General features: G+C 51.9%; 2 protein-coding genes across 2 annotated transcripts; one reads left to right on the forward strand and one right to left on the reverse strand.

Annotated features, from left to right (window-relative positions):
- Nucleotides 1-83: 83 nt before the first annotated feature.
- Inka1 (inka box actin regulator 1) lies at nt 84-2,011 on the reverse strand. The gene is made up of 2 exons (XM_090323160.1): nt 1,834-2,011; nt 84-932 (listed from the first exon to the last, which is right to left on the reverse strand). The coding sequence occupies exons 1-2, from the start codon at nt 1,882-1,884 to the stop codon at nt 126-128; spliced, it is 858 nt and encodes a 285-aa protein (XP_090179286.1). The 5' UTR covers nt 1,885-2,011; the 3' UTR covers nt 84-125.
- Nucleotides 2,012-4,459: 2,448 nt separating this feature from the next.
- Cdhr4 (cadherin related family member 4) lies at nt 4,460-13,012 on the forward strand. The gene is given in 18 exon segments (XM_090323361.1): nt 4,460-4,542; nt 5,368-5,552; nt 5,663-5,825; nt 5,904-5,995; nt 6,385-6,495; nt 7,278-7,381; nt 7,590-7,726; nt 8,036-8,219; nt 8,324-8,474; nt 8,704-8,797; nt 9,376-9,582; nt 9,663-9,802; nt 10,032-10,182; nt 10,263-10,483; nt 10,950-11,092; nt 11,779-11,835; nt 11,931-12,018; nt 12,159-13,012. Coding segments are annotated over 18 exon segments (2,421 nt in total). The 5' UTR covers nt 4,460-4,493; the 3' UTR covers nt 12,303-13,012.
- Nucleotides 13,013-15,825: the final 2,813 nt, after the last annotated feature.

Below are 15,825 nucleotides of genomic sequence, written 5' to 3' on the forward strand. Positions count from 1 at the left end.
CACTCTAAGATTTGCCTGTCTAGGCTGTGCTCTGTAAGGTTGGGGGTAAATATCCTGATGCCTCAGAGGGATGGAACCACCAGTGTAGAAAAAGACCTTTATTGTCCCAAGCTGGAAAGGCAGGATCAGAGGTAGCTGACTTCATGGCAGATGATGGGTTGGCGGCTCCGGCAGTTCATAAGGGCTGCAAAACGTGAGGCATCCACGGGCAGGTCCGGTTCTGAGCGAGGTGGGCAGGACAGCCTCTTTCCTGCCACAGCTGCCCGCCGAGCCCTGGCCAGTCGGCGCCGCAGCTGCTCAGAGAGGCCAAGCAGGAACTGGGGAGGCCGAGCCCGGAGACGGGGTACACCTCCATCGTTCCCTTCCCCCGCTGCCTCAGGCAATTCCATCCAATTGTGAACCAGATCAGCAAAACAGTTGTCTCCCAGCACCAGGGGCTGCCGACTTCGACCCCTGTTGAGCAGAGCCGCTGTCCAGTCCTCTGATTCCAGTCCCTGCCAATGTTCCAGGCAGGCGTCTGGGGTAGACTTGGGCCGTGGACGATGGACGGGTGGTACTCGGGCTACAGGGACCCGGTTGGACAAGGGGAGGTCACTGACTGAGAAGCGCTGGCTAGGAGGGGGCCGTGCTGGAGGTGCTGGGCGCTGGAGTCCAGGTAGTTCTTCCTCTCGCCATGTACTCCCTGATACCTCAGAGAAGCCAGAATCCCAGTCTAGGGCGTGTTCCCTGGGCCCTCCGAAGGCAGCGCCCCTGTCTTCTGTCACCACGGCCTCCTCCTCCTCCTCTTCTTCCTCTTCCATACAGCAGACAGAATCTTCCTCTAAAGTGTGTGAGGCCCTGAGCTGGCGGCTGGGCTGCACTCCTTGGTCCGTGTTGGGGGCTGGCTGGAGGGGGCCAGGCGTAGGGGGTGAGCCTGTGTCCCGGCCACACAACTGCAAGGAAGAGAAACACACAAGTTAGAAGGGGGTGTTGTCACTGCTGCGTAACTTGCCAGGCGGGCCCTGAGGACAGAGTTCAGGAGGGCTTGCTAGGCCTAGTGCGCTGCACAGCAAGCGGGCCAGCCACGGGGGCGCTGGCACGAGGAAGTTCGTGTGGCTCCTCTTCATCGACCTGGTGGCAGTCTGGCAGGCTGCAGCACGCAGGGTCGGGCAAGTCCTCACCCGTCACCAGGGGCGGGCGGGCAGGCAGGCTTGTGGGCCTGCATGGGGAAGTCAGTCTTGCTCAGAGTTGGGAAAGCATCCTGTACTTCTTGGGGGGGGATGGGGTGGAATACAGATCCTCCAAAGTCCAAAGTTGTCTTGTAAAGACAACAGAGCTTACTAAGAGGAGGGGCCACAGATAGACCTGAGGGGTGGGAGATGTCCACAGACGCACCAGTATTTCTTTAGGTTCTTGTGTGACCCCCCCACCCCTCCATCTCATCCCAAAAGAAGTCTGCCCAGTCCTCCTCCCCTGCCCCCCCCCAGCAGCAAGGCCAGCTGGATGACTGTTACCTGATGCCCAGAACAGTTCCCAACCGTCCAGAAACCCGACTCGGGCCATCTGTGCCATGGCCACCCAGCCCCCATCCCGCCTAGGGTGGACACCTAGGGGTGGGGGGGACCCTCACACACACACACACACACACTCCAGTTCACTGTTCCAGCCAAGAGGCACCCGGGCACCACACACACCACACACGCACACACTCGCACACCACACACACACACAGACACGCGCACACACACAGACACGCACACACACACCACACACGCGCGCATACACATGCACACACGCGCACACACACGCGCACACACGCGATCTCCCCAACCACACCCACTCCCCAGGCCTCACCAGTTCCCAGCGGAGCTGGCTCAGAAAGCTGTCAAACCGAGCGCTGTGCATGTCGCTGCCCGGGCCCCCTCCTCCGGGGCCTGCCAGCTCTTCCTCGCCCACCCCCAAAGGAAGGATCGGGGCGCAGGGGAGGGCTGGGCTGGCCGGCCAGCGGCGCCCTCACCCACCCTCTTCTTCCTCCTCCTCCTCCTCCTCCTTCTTCTCCTCCTCCTCCTCCTCTCCTTCCTTGCTCTCCGTAGCTCGCGCCTGCTGCCGCCCCAACATCTGGCAGCTGGGCCCCGCCCCTGGCGCCTAAGCCAATAGGGGGCGGGCGGGATGGACGGCCCTCCCTCCTCCCTTCCCACCCCACCCCCCATCCGGGCTCCGGTGGGGGTGACTTGGGCATTTCTTCTCCCACTTGACATCCGCTTTGTGGGACTGGAAATTAGACAAAAAGCTCCAGCTTCAGGCTCTCCCCGCCTCCCGCCCCCAACATACCCCCCGCCAAGTTCAGCTAATCCTGCTACATGACTTCCCCTTGGCCTCAGTTGACCCGTTTGTACCCTTTCCCACTGCAAGGGTCGGTTGTGGGCAGAAGGCCAGAGTGACCGGTTCCGAAGATGTTGTGAACCCCTGGGGATGGGCAAAGGATGGGGAAAGATCTGAACCCAGGTCCCAGGCTGGCCTCCACAGTCCCAGGGAAGGGGTAGGGCTGGGTTGATCCATGCTATGAGTTCTCAGGAGAGTTCTGAACTTCAACACCGCTTTGGGTCGCAAGGAAAGCTCTGCCTCAAGCCAAGTTAGGCTGGATTGCCCTCTAGTGGGGGAAAATCTCAAACCCAGCTGGGACAACCCCACCCCCTTTTGCCAGGCATCATGAAGAGACTGAGACTGGTTGCAGGGGTAAGGGAGAGAGAGTGAGGCTCTCCAACCAGAATGGATGGCCAGAGGCCGACGCAGGAGCACAGGCTAGATTCCAGGGTACAGTCTAAACGGAAGCCTGGCTCTGTCAACACGGGAAAGTATGGGGGAATGAGGCCAATGGGATAGGACTTTTAGAAGAGGTGTCTTCAGGATGTGGTCTGATTGAACCATCATGAAAGCATGCTAGAGAATGTAAAGACTGGAGGCCACAGTACAGACCATAAAGAAAAATGTACGCAAAGCAGAGAATGTGGCTTAGTGGTATAGAGTGCTTGCCTAGCATGCACGAAGCCCTGGATCCCATTCCTCAGAAAAAGCTGGAAGTGGTGCTATGGTTCAAGTGGTAGAGTGCTAGCCTTAAGCTGAGGAGCTCAGGGTTAGTGCCAGGCCCAGAGTTCAAGCCCCAAGACAGACAACATCTCTCTAGGAAACCACCTTGCAGCTCCATGTGATATTCCCACAGGTAAGCACTACTTCATTTCTACCACCAAGGATTCCTTTTGCTTGTTGAATGCAGACAATTTTGTGTGTGTGTGATGCACATGCACTAGAACTTGAACTCAGGGCCTGAGCACTGTCCATTAGTTGTTTTTTTTTCTTTGCCAGTCCTGGGGCTTGAACTCAGGGCCTGAGCACTGTCCGTGGACTTTTTCCTCAAGACTAGCACTCTGCCACTTGAGCCACAACACAACTTCTGGCTTTTTTTTTTCTATGTATGTGGTACCGAGGAATCAAACCCGGGTCTTTGGGCATGCTAGGCAAGCACTCTACCATTAGGCCAAACTCCCAGCCCCTGTCCATTAGCTTTTTTCACTCAAGGCCTGGCACTCTGTCACTTGAGCCACAGCTCCATTTCCTGGCTTTTTGCTGATTAATTGAAGAGTCCCAGGGACTCTCCTGCCTAGGGTGGCCTCAAACAGTGATCCTCAGATCTCAGCCTCCTGAGTAGCTAGGGTAACAAGTGTGAGCCACTGGCACCTAGTTATATGACAGTTTTAAGATATTTTCCTCCCTTTCCTCTCCTCTCCTCTTCCTTCTTCCCCTCCCTCCCTCCCTTCCTTCTTGCACTTGTTAGACACTACCACTTGAGCCACAAACCCAGCCCATTTTCCTTTAGTTATTTTTCTCTTGTGTTTTTGCTCAGGGGCTAGCCTCAGGCTATGATCCACCTACCTGTTGTACCTACTAGTCGCTGAAATGACAGGTGTGAACCACTATTGCCTGGCTTTTCGGCTGAGATAGGGTCTTAGGAACTTTTTGCCTGGCTGGCCTCCAATTCAAAACCTCCAGATGCCTTCCTTCCTAGTAGCTGGAATTATAGCCATGAACCACTATGTGTGGAATTTTAGAGGCTTTCTTGATGATTGGGAGTGGATTTTGTAATTGCTAGGGCAAGGATGGGGGAAGAGGGGAACAGCTGCAGTTCAGACTCTGTGTAGGCTAATGGGTCTTAGGTCTAATTTTCCTAAATGCTATGCTTGCCTTGACTCCAAGGACAGTGTGACCATCTGTAGTTTGATCCTCCTCCTATTACATCCCCTTAGGGTTGTAGGAATGAATGGAGTAATTCACTGGGAGTGGTGGAAAATGGGATTTTTCTAGGCCTGTGGATGCCTGCCAGAGGTCTAGAGCTCAGTCACCAGGAATGGGTTGGGCTGGAGTCTAGCAGTCTTGCCTCCCTATCTGTGTTTAAGCAACTAACCTGGCAACAGAGTAGGCCTAACAAACAATCTCCTCTGCCATCTGTCCAGGACACCATGACACTGCTCGAGCTCCTGGTGCTTCTTTTTGCTCTGGTTGTCTCTGGTGAGGAGCTAGTGGGTGGAGGAAATTCAGTTTTCTTTTGGAATCCTGAACCTTATATAAGTTACTCTAGAGGGCAGGGGTGGGACCTTAGTCAGAAAAGAATCCCTTAGTCAGACATCAATGGCTCCTACCTGTCATCTTAGGAGGCTGAGATTGGAGGATTGCTGTTTCAAGCCAGCTGGGAAAAAGAAAAGTCCATGAGACTCTTATCTCCAGTTAACTATCAAAAATAACAGCAATTGGAGGTATGGCTCAAATGGTAGTGTGCTAGCCTTGAGCACAAAAGCTCAGTAACGGTGCCCATGCCCTGAGTTCAGTCCATGTCAGCCTCAGAACTGGTACAGAGAGAAGAGAAAAGGAAAGGAAAGAAAAATCCAGGTGCTTGTGGTTCATGCCTGTAATCCTAGCTACACAGGAGGCTGAGCTCTAAGGACTGAGGCTTGAAGGCAATCCGGGTAGAAAAGTCTCCATGAAACTCTTATTGCCAATTAACCACTCAAAAAAAAAAAAAAGCAAAAACTGAAAGATGAGCTGTGACTCAAAGTCTTGAGACAAAGAGCTCAGGAACTGTGATCAGACCCTGAATTCAAACCCCAAAAGCAACAAAAGAGAAAGAAAGATGAAAGAGAAAGAAAAAGGAAGGAAGGAAGGAAAAGAACCCCTAGCTCTTGTTCCTTACCTTGGCTATTTCCTGAACAAGTGTTCCTTATCTGTGAAATGTCAGCTATGGGGGCCATGGAAGGACTTTGGCTTGCTTGGCTCAGAGATTACACAGGGATGGGAGGAAGGGGAGATGCTTTAGCCTGAAATCTCCGCTCCTTACAGATCTCCACAGCATTCCCTGGTATACGGATATTTCTGAGCGCCGAGGTCCTGGCACTATTGTTCAGAATTTCTACTTCAACTGCTCTTCCCACACACCCACCCTGGAGCTACTTAGTGTACAGCCAAACACCACCTTCTTCAACCCACCCAGCTTGGCAGGGCATCTGGGGAGATACGTAGGAAAGGTAAGAGGTGTGTCATGGGTTCAACTGGAGATTGTGAGGGATATAAAGGCAGCCCCGAAATTCCCTAAACCAGAGGTGGCCCAAGTCTCACGGGATGCCCTTACTTCAAGGTCATCTTGAGCAGTTCAGCTCGGCTGGATGCCCTGGCTGTAAACCACTATGAGCTGCAATTACGGTACAAATGTGGGAACTATGTGATGGATGGCCCCCTTTCTGTGACCGTGCAGCAAGACCGTGGCCATATCCAGTGTGTTGGCCGATTTGCTAGTCAAGGTGAGACTTAGGAGCAGCAGGAAGGGAGGTGGGAAGGAATGGCCTGAGTCTAGAACCTTCCGGACTTCCTCTGATCAGCTGGGGAAGTCATTTATGTGCCAGAGACGGTCGCACCAGGTGCCCGGCTATATACACTGCTGCTCCCAGGCCTGCAAGTCCAAGGAACCAAGGTGAGCCCAGCACATGGGACAGTGAGTGACGGAGGGGGTTGGGGTGGGGGAGTAGGGAATGGGAGATAGGAAAGGGAGATCAAGCTCAGCCTCTGTCTAGCCTGCAAGAGGGGCTCTGGGGCCAGAAAGTGTGGCCTAATGTTAGCGTGCTTGCCTAGCTTGCACGAAGCCCTGAGTTCGATTCCTTGGTACCACCTACACAGAAAAAGCTGCAAGTGGTGCTGTGACTCAAGTAGCAGAGCACTAGCCTTGAGAAAGTTCAAAGACAGTGCCCAAGCCCTGAGTTCAAGCCCCAGGAGTTGCCCACACACACACACACACACAAAAAGGATGTTGATAGGGATGCTTGGGATATGGAAATTGGGTTGCTAGCATCTCTGTTTTGCCAGATGAACATTACCAGTGCTCAGGACCCTCCATACTTTCCTGGACCGTTCTCCATCAATGAGAAAGGTTGGCTGCAGGTGCCAGCCCAGGGCCTCAGAGGCCAGGCGGAAAAGGTGAGCACGACTGGGGATCTCCATATATCTATATGTGGATTGAGCAGAGATACCATCTTCTGAAAAATGGTTTGATTTTTGGTCCCCTTATAATTCTGCCTCTTCCAGACCTGCACTTCCCACCCCTTGCTGACTGTCCTCTCATCTTTGCTTGGTTCTGTGCTGGGATCTGAAGTTCCAGAAAGAGGAAGGGTTCCTGGCTCTGCAAAGTCGTAGGTCCTTTAACAGAAAGGAGAGTGTTTAGGTCAATCACATGTTGACAGACAATTCTGGATAAAATGTCCAATAGGAAAACCAGAAAAGTTCTCTCAAAATTTCCACGAGAGCTGGGCAAATGCTGGCTCATACTTGTAATCCTAGGGGCTGAGATCTGAAGATCTGTCAGTCCAGGCAGAAAACTAAGATTCTGATCTCCAAAGAAACAATGAAAAGCAGAAAGCAGAGCTGTGGCTCAAGTGGTAGAGTGCTATCCTTGACTAGAAAAGCTCAAGGACAGCACCTAAGCCTTATACACATACACAAAAGCAATTTTAGTGTTAGTGATTGGCTCATAGCATTTGTAATGTAATAGTTCACATTGTAAATGATTCAGCTATCACTCATTCTGAGTGGTTTACATCCTAACAAAAGAACTCATACCCCAGAGGTGCAGGGCTCACAACAATACTTGTTGCAGAGTGAAAGGGGTGGGTGTGTGAATGGAGATTGTAAAGGTAGAACTGGGCTTCAATATAGACTTGATCACAACTCCTGCGACCTTCCCTGTCCTGTATGTACCACAGGTCTTCCAGCTGCAAATCTTAGTGTCTACTGGACAAGGCCAAAGCTGCCAGGGGAGACTGACAGTTCATGTTTTACGTGTGCCTTCTAGCCAGGTCTCCTTTCTGTAAGGCTCCCCTGCCTGGGAAAACGGTGGTGAGGGAGACAGAACCCAAGGGAATTTAGAACAGGGACAGAATAGGGGAGGGGGGGTTGGGGAGGAGGCTATGGAGCACTCTGGCTCTAATATGGGGGAGAGTCTCAAGGGAGGAGCCTGCGGCATCTTCTGGGGTGAGAAAGAGCAAGCAGGAGACAGTGCTCCACTTTGGGTCTAGGCAGCAAGTCCAGAATATCACCATCCTGGAGAATCGGGTGCCTGGGAGTGAAGTGGTTAAAGTCCAGGCTAATGGCTCAGACTTGCGCTATGAAATCATCTCCCCCATGCCCAGCCCACTCTACTCGATTGGACATGGTAAGGAGGCGAGTGTGTGTGTGTGTGTGTGTGTGTGTGTGTGTGTGTGTGTGTGTGTGAGTGTGCTCACGCATGCCACTGGTGCCTCAGTGCCTAATCCAAAGGTGACCCATTACTCCTACCTAACCTTCTTGAGAAAATTAGCCAGAGCTAGTAGGGCTGTGACTGGAGCAAGGTCCAGTCGGGAGGCGGGGCTAGAGTGTCCAGAACCAGTGACCTCCTCCTGATTGAGAGGGGGAGGAGCCAGGGTGCCTGAAGGGACTGAGCTAAGGGCGGGGCCAAGCTTTGCATCACTCTTCTGCCCTACAGCAGATGGGGTGGTCAGGATCACCTCGCCTCTGGATTTGACTCGCACCCCAAGTGCAGCCATCACCAAGCTGCAGGTGAAGGCCTTTGAGCATCGCCAGCCTTGGGTCAGTGCCGAGCTTGAACTCACGGTGAACGTGAAGTTGGTCAACCAACGACCCCCACGCTGCCTCCCAGCGCTTTTCGTGTGTGTACCCAGGAACTTTGCCTGGGGTTGGGCTCCTGGGGTTTGAAATCAGTGGGCTTACAGCCAGGCTGGACTATTGTCTTGTCCCTGCCCTCCTCTTCCAGGACTCAAATTCCTGAGACAGCACCTGTGGGCACAGTCCTGGGCACCCTCTCGTGCACAGATCCAGATTTGGTGGGCACCCTGGACTACCAGCTGCGGTTCCACAGCCCTCCTGACTCGGCTGGCCTCTGCCTGGATGACGGGGTCCTGGAGGTACTCAGCCTCTGGATTCACAAGCAGGGCGCATGGGGCTGGGAGGGATGAGTGGACCCAGGGTCTGTGGGTGGGGACATGGTTGTTGAGTGTGATCTGCTTTTGCAACCTGCAAACAGACCATCAGGCTAGACTACCTGTGAATGCTTTAGTCTAAGGCAGCCAGTGTGGCTCCAGACATTTCCCAGATCCTGGCTGGACTTTACTCTCTTGGCCGCTCTGACACAAGGTGAATACTACACTGGATTGTGATGCTCCTGGGACCTGCTTCCGGCATGTAGCTTCTATCTTGGTGATAGATGGCGGCCAATCCCAGATGACCAGTGAGTGACAATGCTGAGACCTGTCTAGGCCTTCAGAAAAGGGCTGTTCTGGCCACCTTTTCCATTTCCAAGACATGGATACTTTTCATTTCCTAAATAGAAGGGGGGGCTGGGCACCAGTGGCTCACACCTCTCATCCTAGCTACTCAGGAGGCTGAGATCTGAGGATTGAGGTTCGAAGCCAGCTCAGGCACTAAAGTCCGTGAGATTCTTATCTCCAATGAACCACTAGAAAACTGGAAGTGGTGCTGTGTCTCAAAGTGGTAGAGCACTAGCCTTGAGCTGAAGAGCTCGGGGACAGCGCCAAGGCCCAGAGTTCAAGCCCCACGATAGACGAAAGGAAGAAAGAAAGAAAGAAAGAAAGAAAGAAAGAAAGAAAGAAAGAAAGAAAGAAAGAAAGGAAGGAAGGAAGGAAGGAAGGAAGGAAGGAAGGAAGCAGGCAGCACTGTTACTATTTCAGACCCTAGGGTGTTCAGAATTCTAGGGCAGGGCCATGTTTCTTTCTTCAGATGTCCAGGGGAGGGCTCAGAATCCCAGGCCAGCTTCTTGACTGTCATTACCACCCTCACCCCCTCCAGCTGAGGTACCAGTTCTGGTGACGGTGACACCTGTCAATGAGTTCTCTCCAGCCTGTACCCCACGCACATTCCGGATTCCAGAGGATGCAACGCCCCACACTCTGCTGGGCTCCGTGGTGGGCATGGATATGGACTACCCACAGAACAGTGTGGAGTACTACATCTCGGGTGGACCCTCTTCCACTTTTTCTGTGGACCGTCTCAGTGGTACTGCTGACCCAGGGCTGGGATGGAGGGAGGGGGCTGGAGTTGGCTCTGCAGGTTAAGGTTGTGGTTAAATACTCCAGGGGAGGTTTACCTCTTGGCACCTTTGGATTATGAGCGGCAGAGGCTTCATAGGATCACTGTTCTACTGATAGACCGTGGTCAAGACCAAGACCCCACCTACCACCGCTCAGGTTCCTGTACCATTACCATTGAGGTTGAGGTAATTTCAACTCCCAAGGCCTTGGAAAGACAACTTGCTCTACAATCAGTTGCTTTCCCCTGACATGCTTGCTTCTTCCACTGGCTGCTTGGAAGAGGGAGGTACCTTCCCATAGATAGTATGAGAGCCCATGGATTGACATGTAGGCAATGAGTGTTGTGGAAACTGAGTGAGTTAGTGGGAATCAAAAGTTGAAGAATGGGTTGCACCTAACCTGGCCTTTCAACAGGATGTGAATGACCACATCCCAGAATGTGAACCCCCATTTCAAGAGCTCACCCTCCACACTCTCCCAGGACGGAGCATGGAGGTGACCAAGGTGTTATGTCAGATTCCCCAGGAACCACAGCGCCTGGCCTTTGCCTACAGCATTGTGGGAGGTATGAATTGGAACGAGGGCGGGGGGAGAGGGGTGGTCAGGGCTAGCAGTGGTCTCCATCACCTGTCACTCTGCTTTCAGGGAACATCCAGAATCGATTTAGGTTGCAAGGGGCCATCTTGGTGCATGATGACACACTGTTGGGCCCTCCTTGGCTGGAACAGCCCTCTACCTATAGGCTATTGGTCCGTGTGGCTGACGCAGGCAGCTCCATCCACCATCTCAGCACTACAGCCACCATTATTGTGCATCTTGTTCCCCAGAGGACCAGCACAGTGGCCACCAGTACCTACAGAAACACAGTAAGGGGGCAGTACCCTTAGGCCCTTGAGGGTAGAGCCAGAGGAGCTTGTAGAGTGAGAACACTTAGTTTGTTAAGGAGCATGGGGAAAGGCCAGATTTAAAGAACCTGGCAATATAGAAGAGCGCTGGGGCTCACACCTGTAATCCTATATACTCAGGAGGCTGAGATCTGAGGATCCCGGTTCAAAGCCAGCCCAGGCACAAGAATCTGTGAGACGCTTATCTCCAACGAACAACCAGAAAACTGGAAGTGGCACTGTGGCTCAAAGTGGTAGGGCAGTAGCCTTGAGCTGAGGAGCTCAGGGACAGTGCCCAGGCCTTGAATTTAAGCCCCATGACCACCCCCCCCAAAAAAAAACAAAGCAAATCTAGAATGTGAGGTGGGCCAACCCATGGAGAGATTTGAAATCTGAATGATCGTGTCATTTTGGCAGAACAGTGACATGGCTGTGGTCCCCATTCCAGGTATCTTCGATGATGACACCCATGCTTGTGACAGTCATAGACACTTACTGGCAGCCGGAGCCCTGGTTTGTGGCAGTGCTAACAGCAACTGGTGCCCTGTTACTCTTGGCTCTAGGCTGGCTCCTCATCAAGTTCCTCCAGAAGTAAGGCTCCTATCTCCGTGCTCCTTACCTTCCCCAGCTCATCTGTGGACCCTGGCTGTGATAGATGGTTTTGCCAAGATTTGATGGCAATGCCCAAGTGGACTGATGTTGAAGGCAGCTGCTGTGCCCGCCTAAGGTCTTCAGATTAGGGTCAGAGAGACTGGAAGTGGTCTCTGTGGTTGCTGGAGCCAAGTCTTGAGTGTGGATGACTTAAGGTTTGAGTCAGTTGGACCTGGGGCATTTATTCTTGTTCCTGATTCCTTCCCTTCCACTGAAACTTGCCTTTCTGCTATAAGCTGAATTCCTTGTGGGTTCAGGACTCAGCCCAGAGGAAGGACATCATGGGTTGGGAATGTGACTTAGTGATTGAATGCTTGCCTAGCATGCATGAAGCCCTGCGTTCAATTCCTCAGTACCACATACACAGAAAAAGCTGGCTCTGTGGCTCAAGTGGCAGAATGCTAGCATTAGAAGAGTACTTAAGGTAGAGTACTTGAGCATAAGAAGCTCAGGGACAGTGCCCAGGCCTTGAGTTCAAACTCCGCGACTGGTAAAAAAAAAAAAAGTGGGTATTAAATGTAAGTACCAGCTGTCCCCAATATAAAAGGACAGATGAAATGGCATGAATTCCTGGTGTCCATTGGACTGCTGCCTTTACTGTTTGGTTCTTCCTCCTGGCATTTTAGGTTAGCCCAAGTGCTGCAGGCACCAAGCAAACCAGCCCAGACTCTGTTGTTAAACAGGTCAGTCTCTATTACATACCTCTATGCCTAACAGTCCACTTTTTAGTCTGGAGCCTAAGGCTTTGTTCTGTTCTTCTGTTCCTATTTTACTCCAGCATCCAAGGAAATGACAGATCCAAGGAGGGATTCATGGACATACGAAGGATGTAGCTGTCTCAGGAAACCAGTAGCGTCACAAACTTGGTATGTCAACTTCCCATCCCAAGAGATGGGCACAGAACTGCTTTAGGGTATTTCCCTCCCCTGCCAAGCCCACCCCCTTGCCTGTGGAAGTATCCATATTAGCACTATCATGATGAAGCGTTTAACACTTTTTTTCTCAGCAACATTTTGATGGCAGAGCACAAGATGCCCATGAGTCTCCACTTCTCTCAAAACCATTTTCTATCTGGGTCCTCACTCCTTCCTTCTCCCTTGCCCCTGTTTCACTATTTCTTCCTACTATCAAGTGTCTACCTTCTCACTGAATGGGAGACATTTACTCTTCAGACAATCTTTTGTCTGAGGTCAAGAGACAGATAACTCAGGCCTGGTTTGGCTCCTGTTCACATGGGGAGTGGAATGGTGGTGGAGGGAGAGCTCTCCAGATATTCCTGCATCACCCATGAACTATGGCCAGTTTTTGTGCTGTTGTTGCAGTTGTGTGTCTATTGGGGCTTGAACTCAGAGCCTGGGCATTATGCATTATCCCTTAACCTTTTCCCCCGTCAAAGCTGACCCTCAGTCATTTGAGCCAAGCTTCCACTTCCAGCCTTTTGCTGGCTAATTGGATCCCAGAGTCTCACAGACTTGTTTGACCTGTCTGCTGGCTTCCCACTGTGATCTTTCAGATCTCAGCCCCCTGAGTAGCTGGGATTACAGGCGTGTGCCACCCAGCTAAACAGGTCCCTTATATTCTCCTATGACTCTCAGGACCCAAGTGCTTATATTGGCTAGAAGTAGCATTGGCCCCAATGTGAGGCTGGGTCCTGAACCCCAGGTCCATACCCACTGGTGTTTGACAGGGTGTTTAGTTTTGAAGAACCAAGGCAGCTTTCTGTGCATTTGAACCAGACTTGAGGATATTTACTGAGGAGAAAGGCAGGGGATGGGTCAAATCTCTGCCAAAGGGAGGACTGCACGGAGGGAAGAAGTTTTGCTGAAGCTAGCAACTGTTCTTGTGTGTTCTTTCCCTCCCTCCCTCCCCAGGCTTCTTCCCTCGCTCTCTCCTTCCCTTCTCTTCCTTCCTTCCTCACTCTTTCTCTCTTCCCTCTCCCCCTTCCTCTCCCTCCATTCCCCCTCCCTGACCTTTTGGGCTCAGGTTCCTGCAGAAATGACTTGGTCAACACATATACACAGGAGTTGGGGTGCTGGATCATGAGTCCAGCAGCGATTTCACTCACTAATGTGTAAGATTTCTTTTTCACATGACCGTGCTCTATGTTTCCCAATTGATTTAATAATAAACAAAATTACAAACAGAAGAATCCCAGCCTTGTAATCTAATCTATGTGTAGGAGAAGCTCCTGGATCTGTGCTTCCCTTATTCTTCCTGGCAGAAAGTGCTATCTTGTTGGCACACCCTAGGGAACAGTGAGAGTTATTTTTTTCTTTACAGAAGCATTGTATTATACTGGGACTGGCAATGACTGACACTCTGCAGAGACAAGAGGCTGTTTTCTCCCTCAGTGGCTCAGAGGACCTCCAGCTGTCTTGTTCCCTCAGAGGCTACCTGCTTCTTTGTCACACCACCATGCACCAGTGGCTCACACCTATAATTCTAACTAGGAAAGAGACTAAGGTCTGAGGATCTGGTTTGAAGCCAGCACAGGAAGACAAATCTGAGACACTCTGATCGCCAATTAATCAGTAAAACAAAAGCCAGAACTAGAGGTATGGCTCAAGTGGTAACAAGAGTCTGAGGTCCTGAGTTTAAGCCACAGTGCACAGAAGACACTATGAACTTTTGAAGGGTCTCACCAACCTTCATGACAGTTTGACAACCAGGGGTACACGTTTTATTGGGAATGATTTAGAGTTCTTGTACTGGTTTGAGAATGATCCTGGAAAGGACTGATGGAAGTTTCTTTCTGAGAAGGAAGATCATTTCTTCCTGATCTGTTTTTTTTTTCTTTTCTTTTTTCCGGTCCTGGGGCTTGAACTCAGGACCTGGGCACTATCCTTGGGTTTTCTCAAGGCTAGCACTCTATCACTTGAGCCACAGCACCACTTCTGGCTTTTTCTGTGTATGTGGTACTGAGGAATTGAACCCAGGGCTTCATGCCTTCTAGGCAGGCACTCTACCACTGGGCCATGCTCCTGGTCCCCCTTATCTGTTTCTTTAGAATTCCTTAGCTCTCAGAGCTTGTCCTTGTTGATCCAGCTGTTACATATAGTCAGGTGGCTTACAGTCACCAGGCAGAGGGCTGGTCTGACTATGTGCAATGCTGACCCCCTTCCTATGGCTAGCATCAAGTTCAGGTTGTCAGCCTTCAGGAGGACCTGCTTTCTGGGTAAAGGTTGCGCTTAGCATGCTATCTGTGTTATCTCAAATCTCAAGTCTTTACCCCTTGGTCAGTTCTACAGGCCTGAGTCCTGTCAGAGCAATGGACAATTTCACTTTCTAGTTATGGTCTTCTAGGCTCAGGAAGAAATGGAATGCCTTCTGTGGCAAAGACGTTTATTTTTCTTCCTTTGCAAGGGTCTTATTATGTAGTCCAAATTGGCTTTGAACTTCGTGTTCTCCTGCCTCAGCCTTCCTAGTGTTGGAATTATAAGCCATTGCACCAGGCTAGTCTGGCATGGGGAGGAAGGGTAGAACCTCTTAATGGGGCCATCACTAAAGCTAATATTAGAGTAGGCCTCAAGTTGAACAACCTTGAAAGTGCCTATGGGTAGATTTCAGCCTGTTCTAAGGGCTCATTTAGCCTGTTCTGAGAAGCTCTGCTTTTTTTTTTTTTTTTTTTTTTTGTCAGTTGTGGGACTTGACCTCTGGGCTTGGGTCTTGTCCCTGAGCTCTTCAGCTCAAGACTTCCGCCCTACCCCTTGAGCCACAGTGCCACTTCTGGTTTTCTAGTGGTTCATTGGAGGTAATCTCACTGACTTTAGTGCCTGGGCTGGCTTTGAACCTTGATCTTCAGATCTCAGCCTCCTGAGTAGCGAGTTATTACAGGTGTGAGCCACCGCGCCCGGCTAAGCTCAGCTTTTATTCTTGTTTAGTAGGTGAGGAAGCCCAAGTTGAGAGAGGTTAAGCCTGTAAGTTGTCAGAGGTGACCAGCAGAGAGGCCTTTGGATGTGAGTTCAGGCCATGGCTACTGGTGTATACCCAGACAAGGATCCTCGTCTTCTTGATGTTCGGTTCACCTTGGGGGCAGATCATGATAGTTCAGGGCAAAACATGCCATTAATTAAAAACTCCAGGCGAGATGCTTTGGGGCAGAGGAAAGGGAGCGTCAGCTGTGTGCCAGGGTTTGCGCTGACTTAATCCCCACAGAGCCCTTAGCATGGGCACCACAGCAGGCTGAGTCTCGGGACTAAGGAGGGGTAGAAGCCACCAGGAAGACGCTCTTTACACTCTGGAGCCAGGAAGGACGAGGTTCGAGACCCAGTACCTCCACTTGCAGGGGCTGAGCGACCTTGGCCTGGCCTCCCTTCCCCGCAGCCCAATTTCCTCACCAATGAATGAGGGTCAGCCCTAAGGGTGAGCGGCTGACAGAGTAAATACCACGCTGCTGGCTAGGTGTGCGCGCGCGAGTCGTGACAAGACGTTGCGGGGCCGAGCGCCCGGGGGCCGAGCAGACCCGTGGAGCCAAGGGCGCGCGGGCCTGCGTGTAACCAAGCAGAAGCTGCGCCGCCGCCGCCCGCAAGCTCCAAGAACGCGGCGCATGCGCCAACTCGTGCCGTCACAGTCACGTGCCCCGGGCATTCTGCACGGGGCGTGAGAGGCAAGCTCTGACTGACGGATCAACCGACCCGTCAGGGAGAAGCAGTCCTCCAGGATTCGAGGGAAGA

The sequence above is a fragment of the Megascapheus bottae genome, chromosome 32 (genome assembly GCF_031878675.1).
Source record: "Megascapheus bottae isolate mThoBot1 chromosome 32, mThoBot2.hap1, whole genome shotgun sequence".
In the NCBI taxonomy this organism is placed as follows: Eukaryota; Metazoa; Chordata; class Mammalia; order Rodentia; family Geomyidae; genus Megascapheus; species Megascapheus bottae.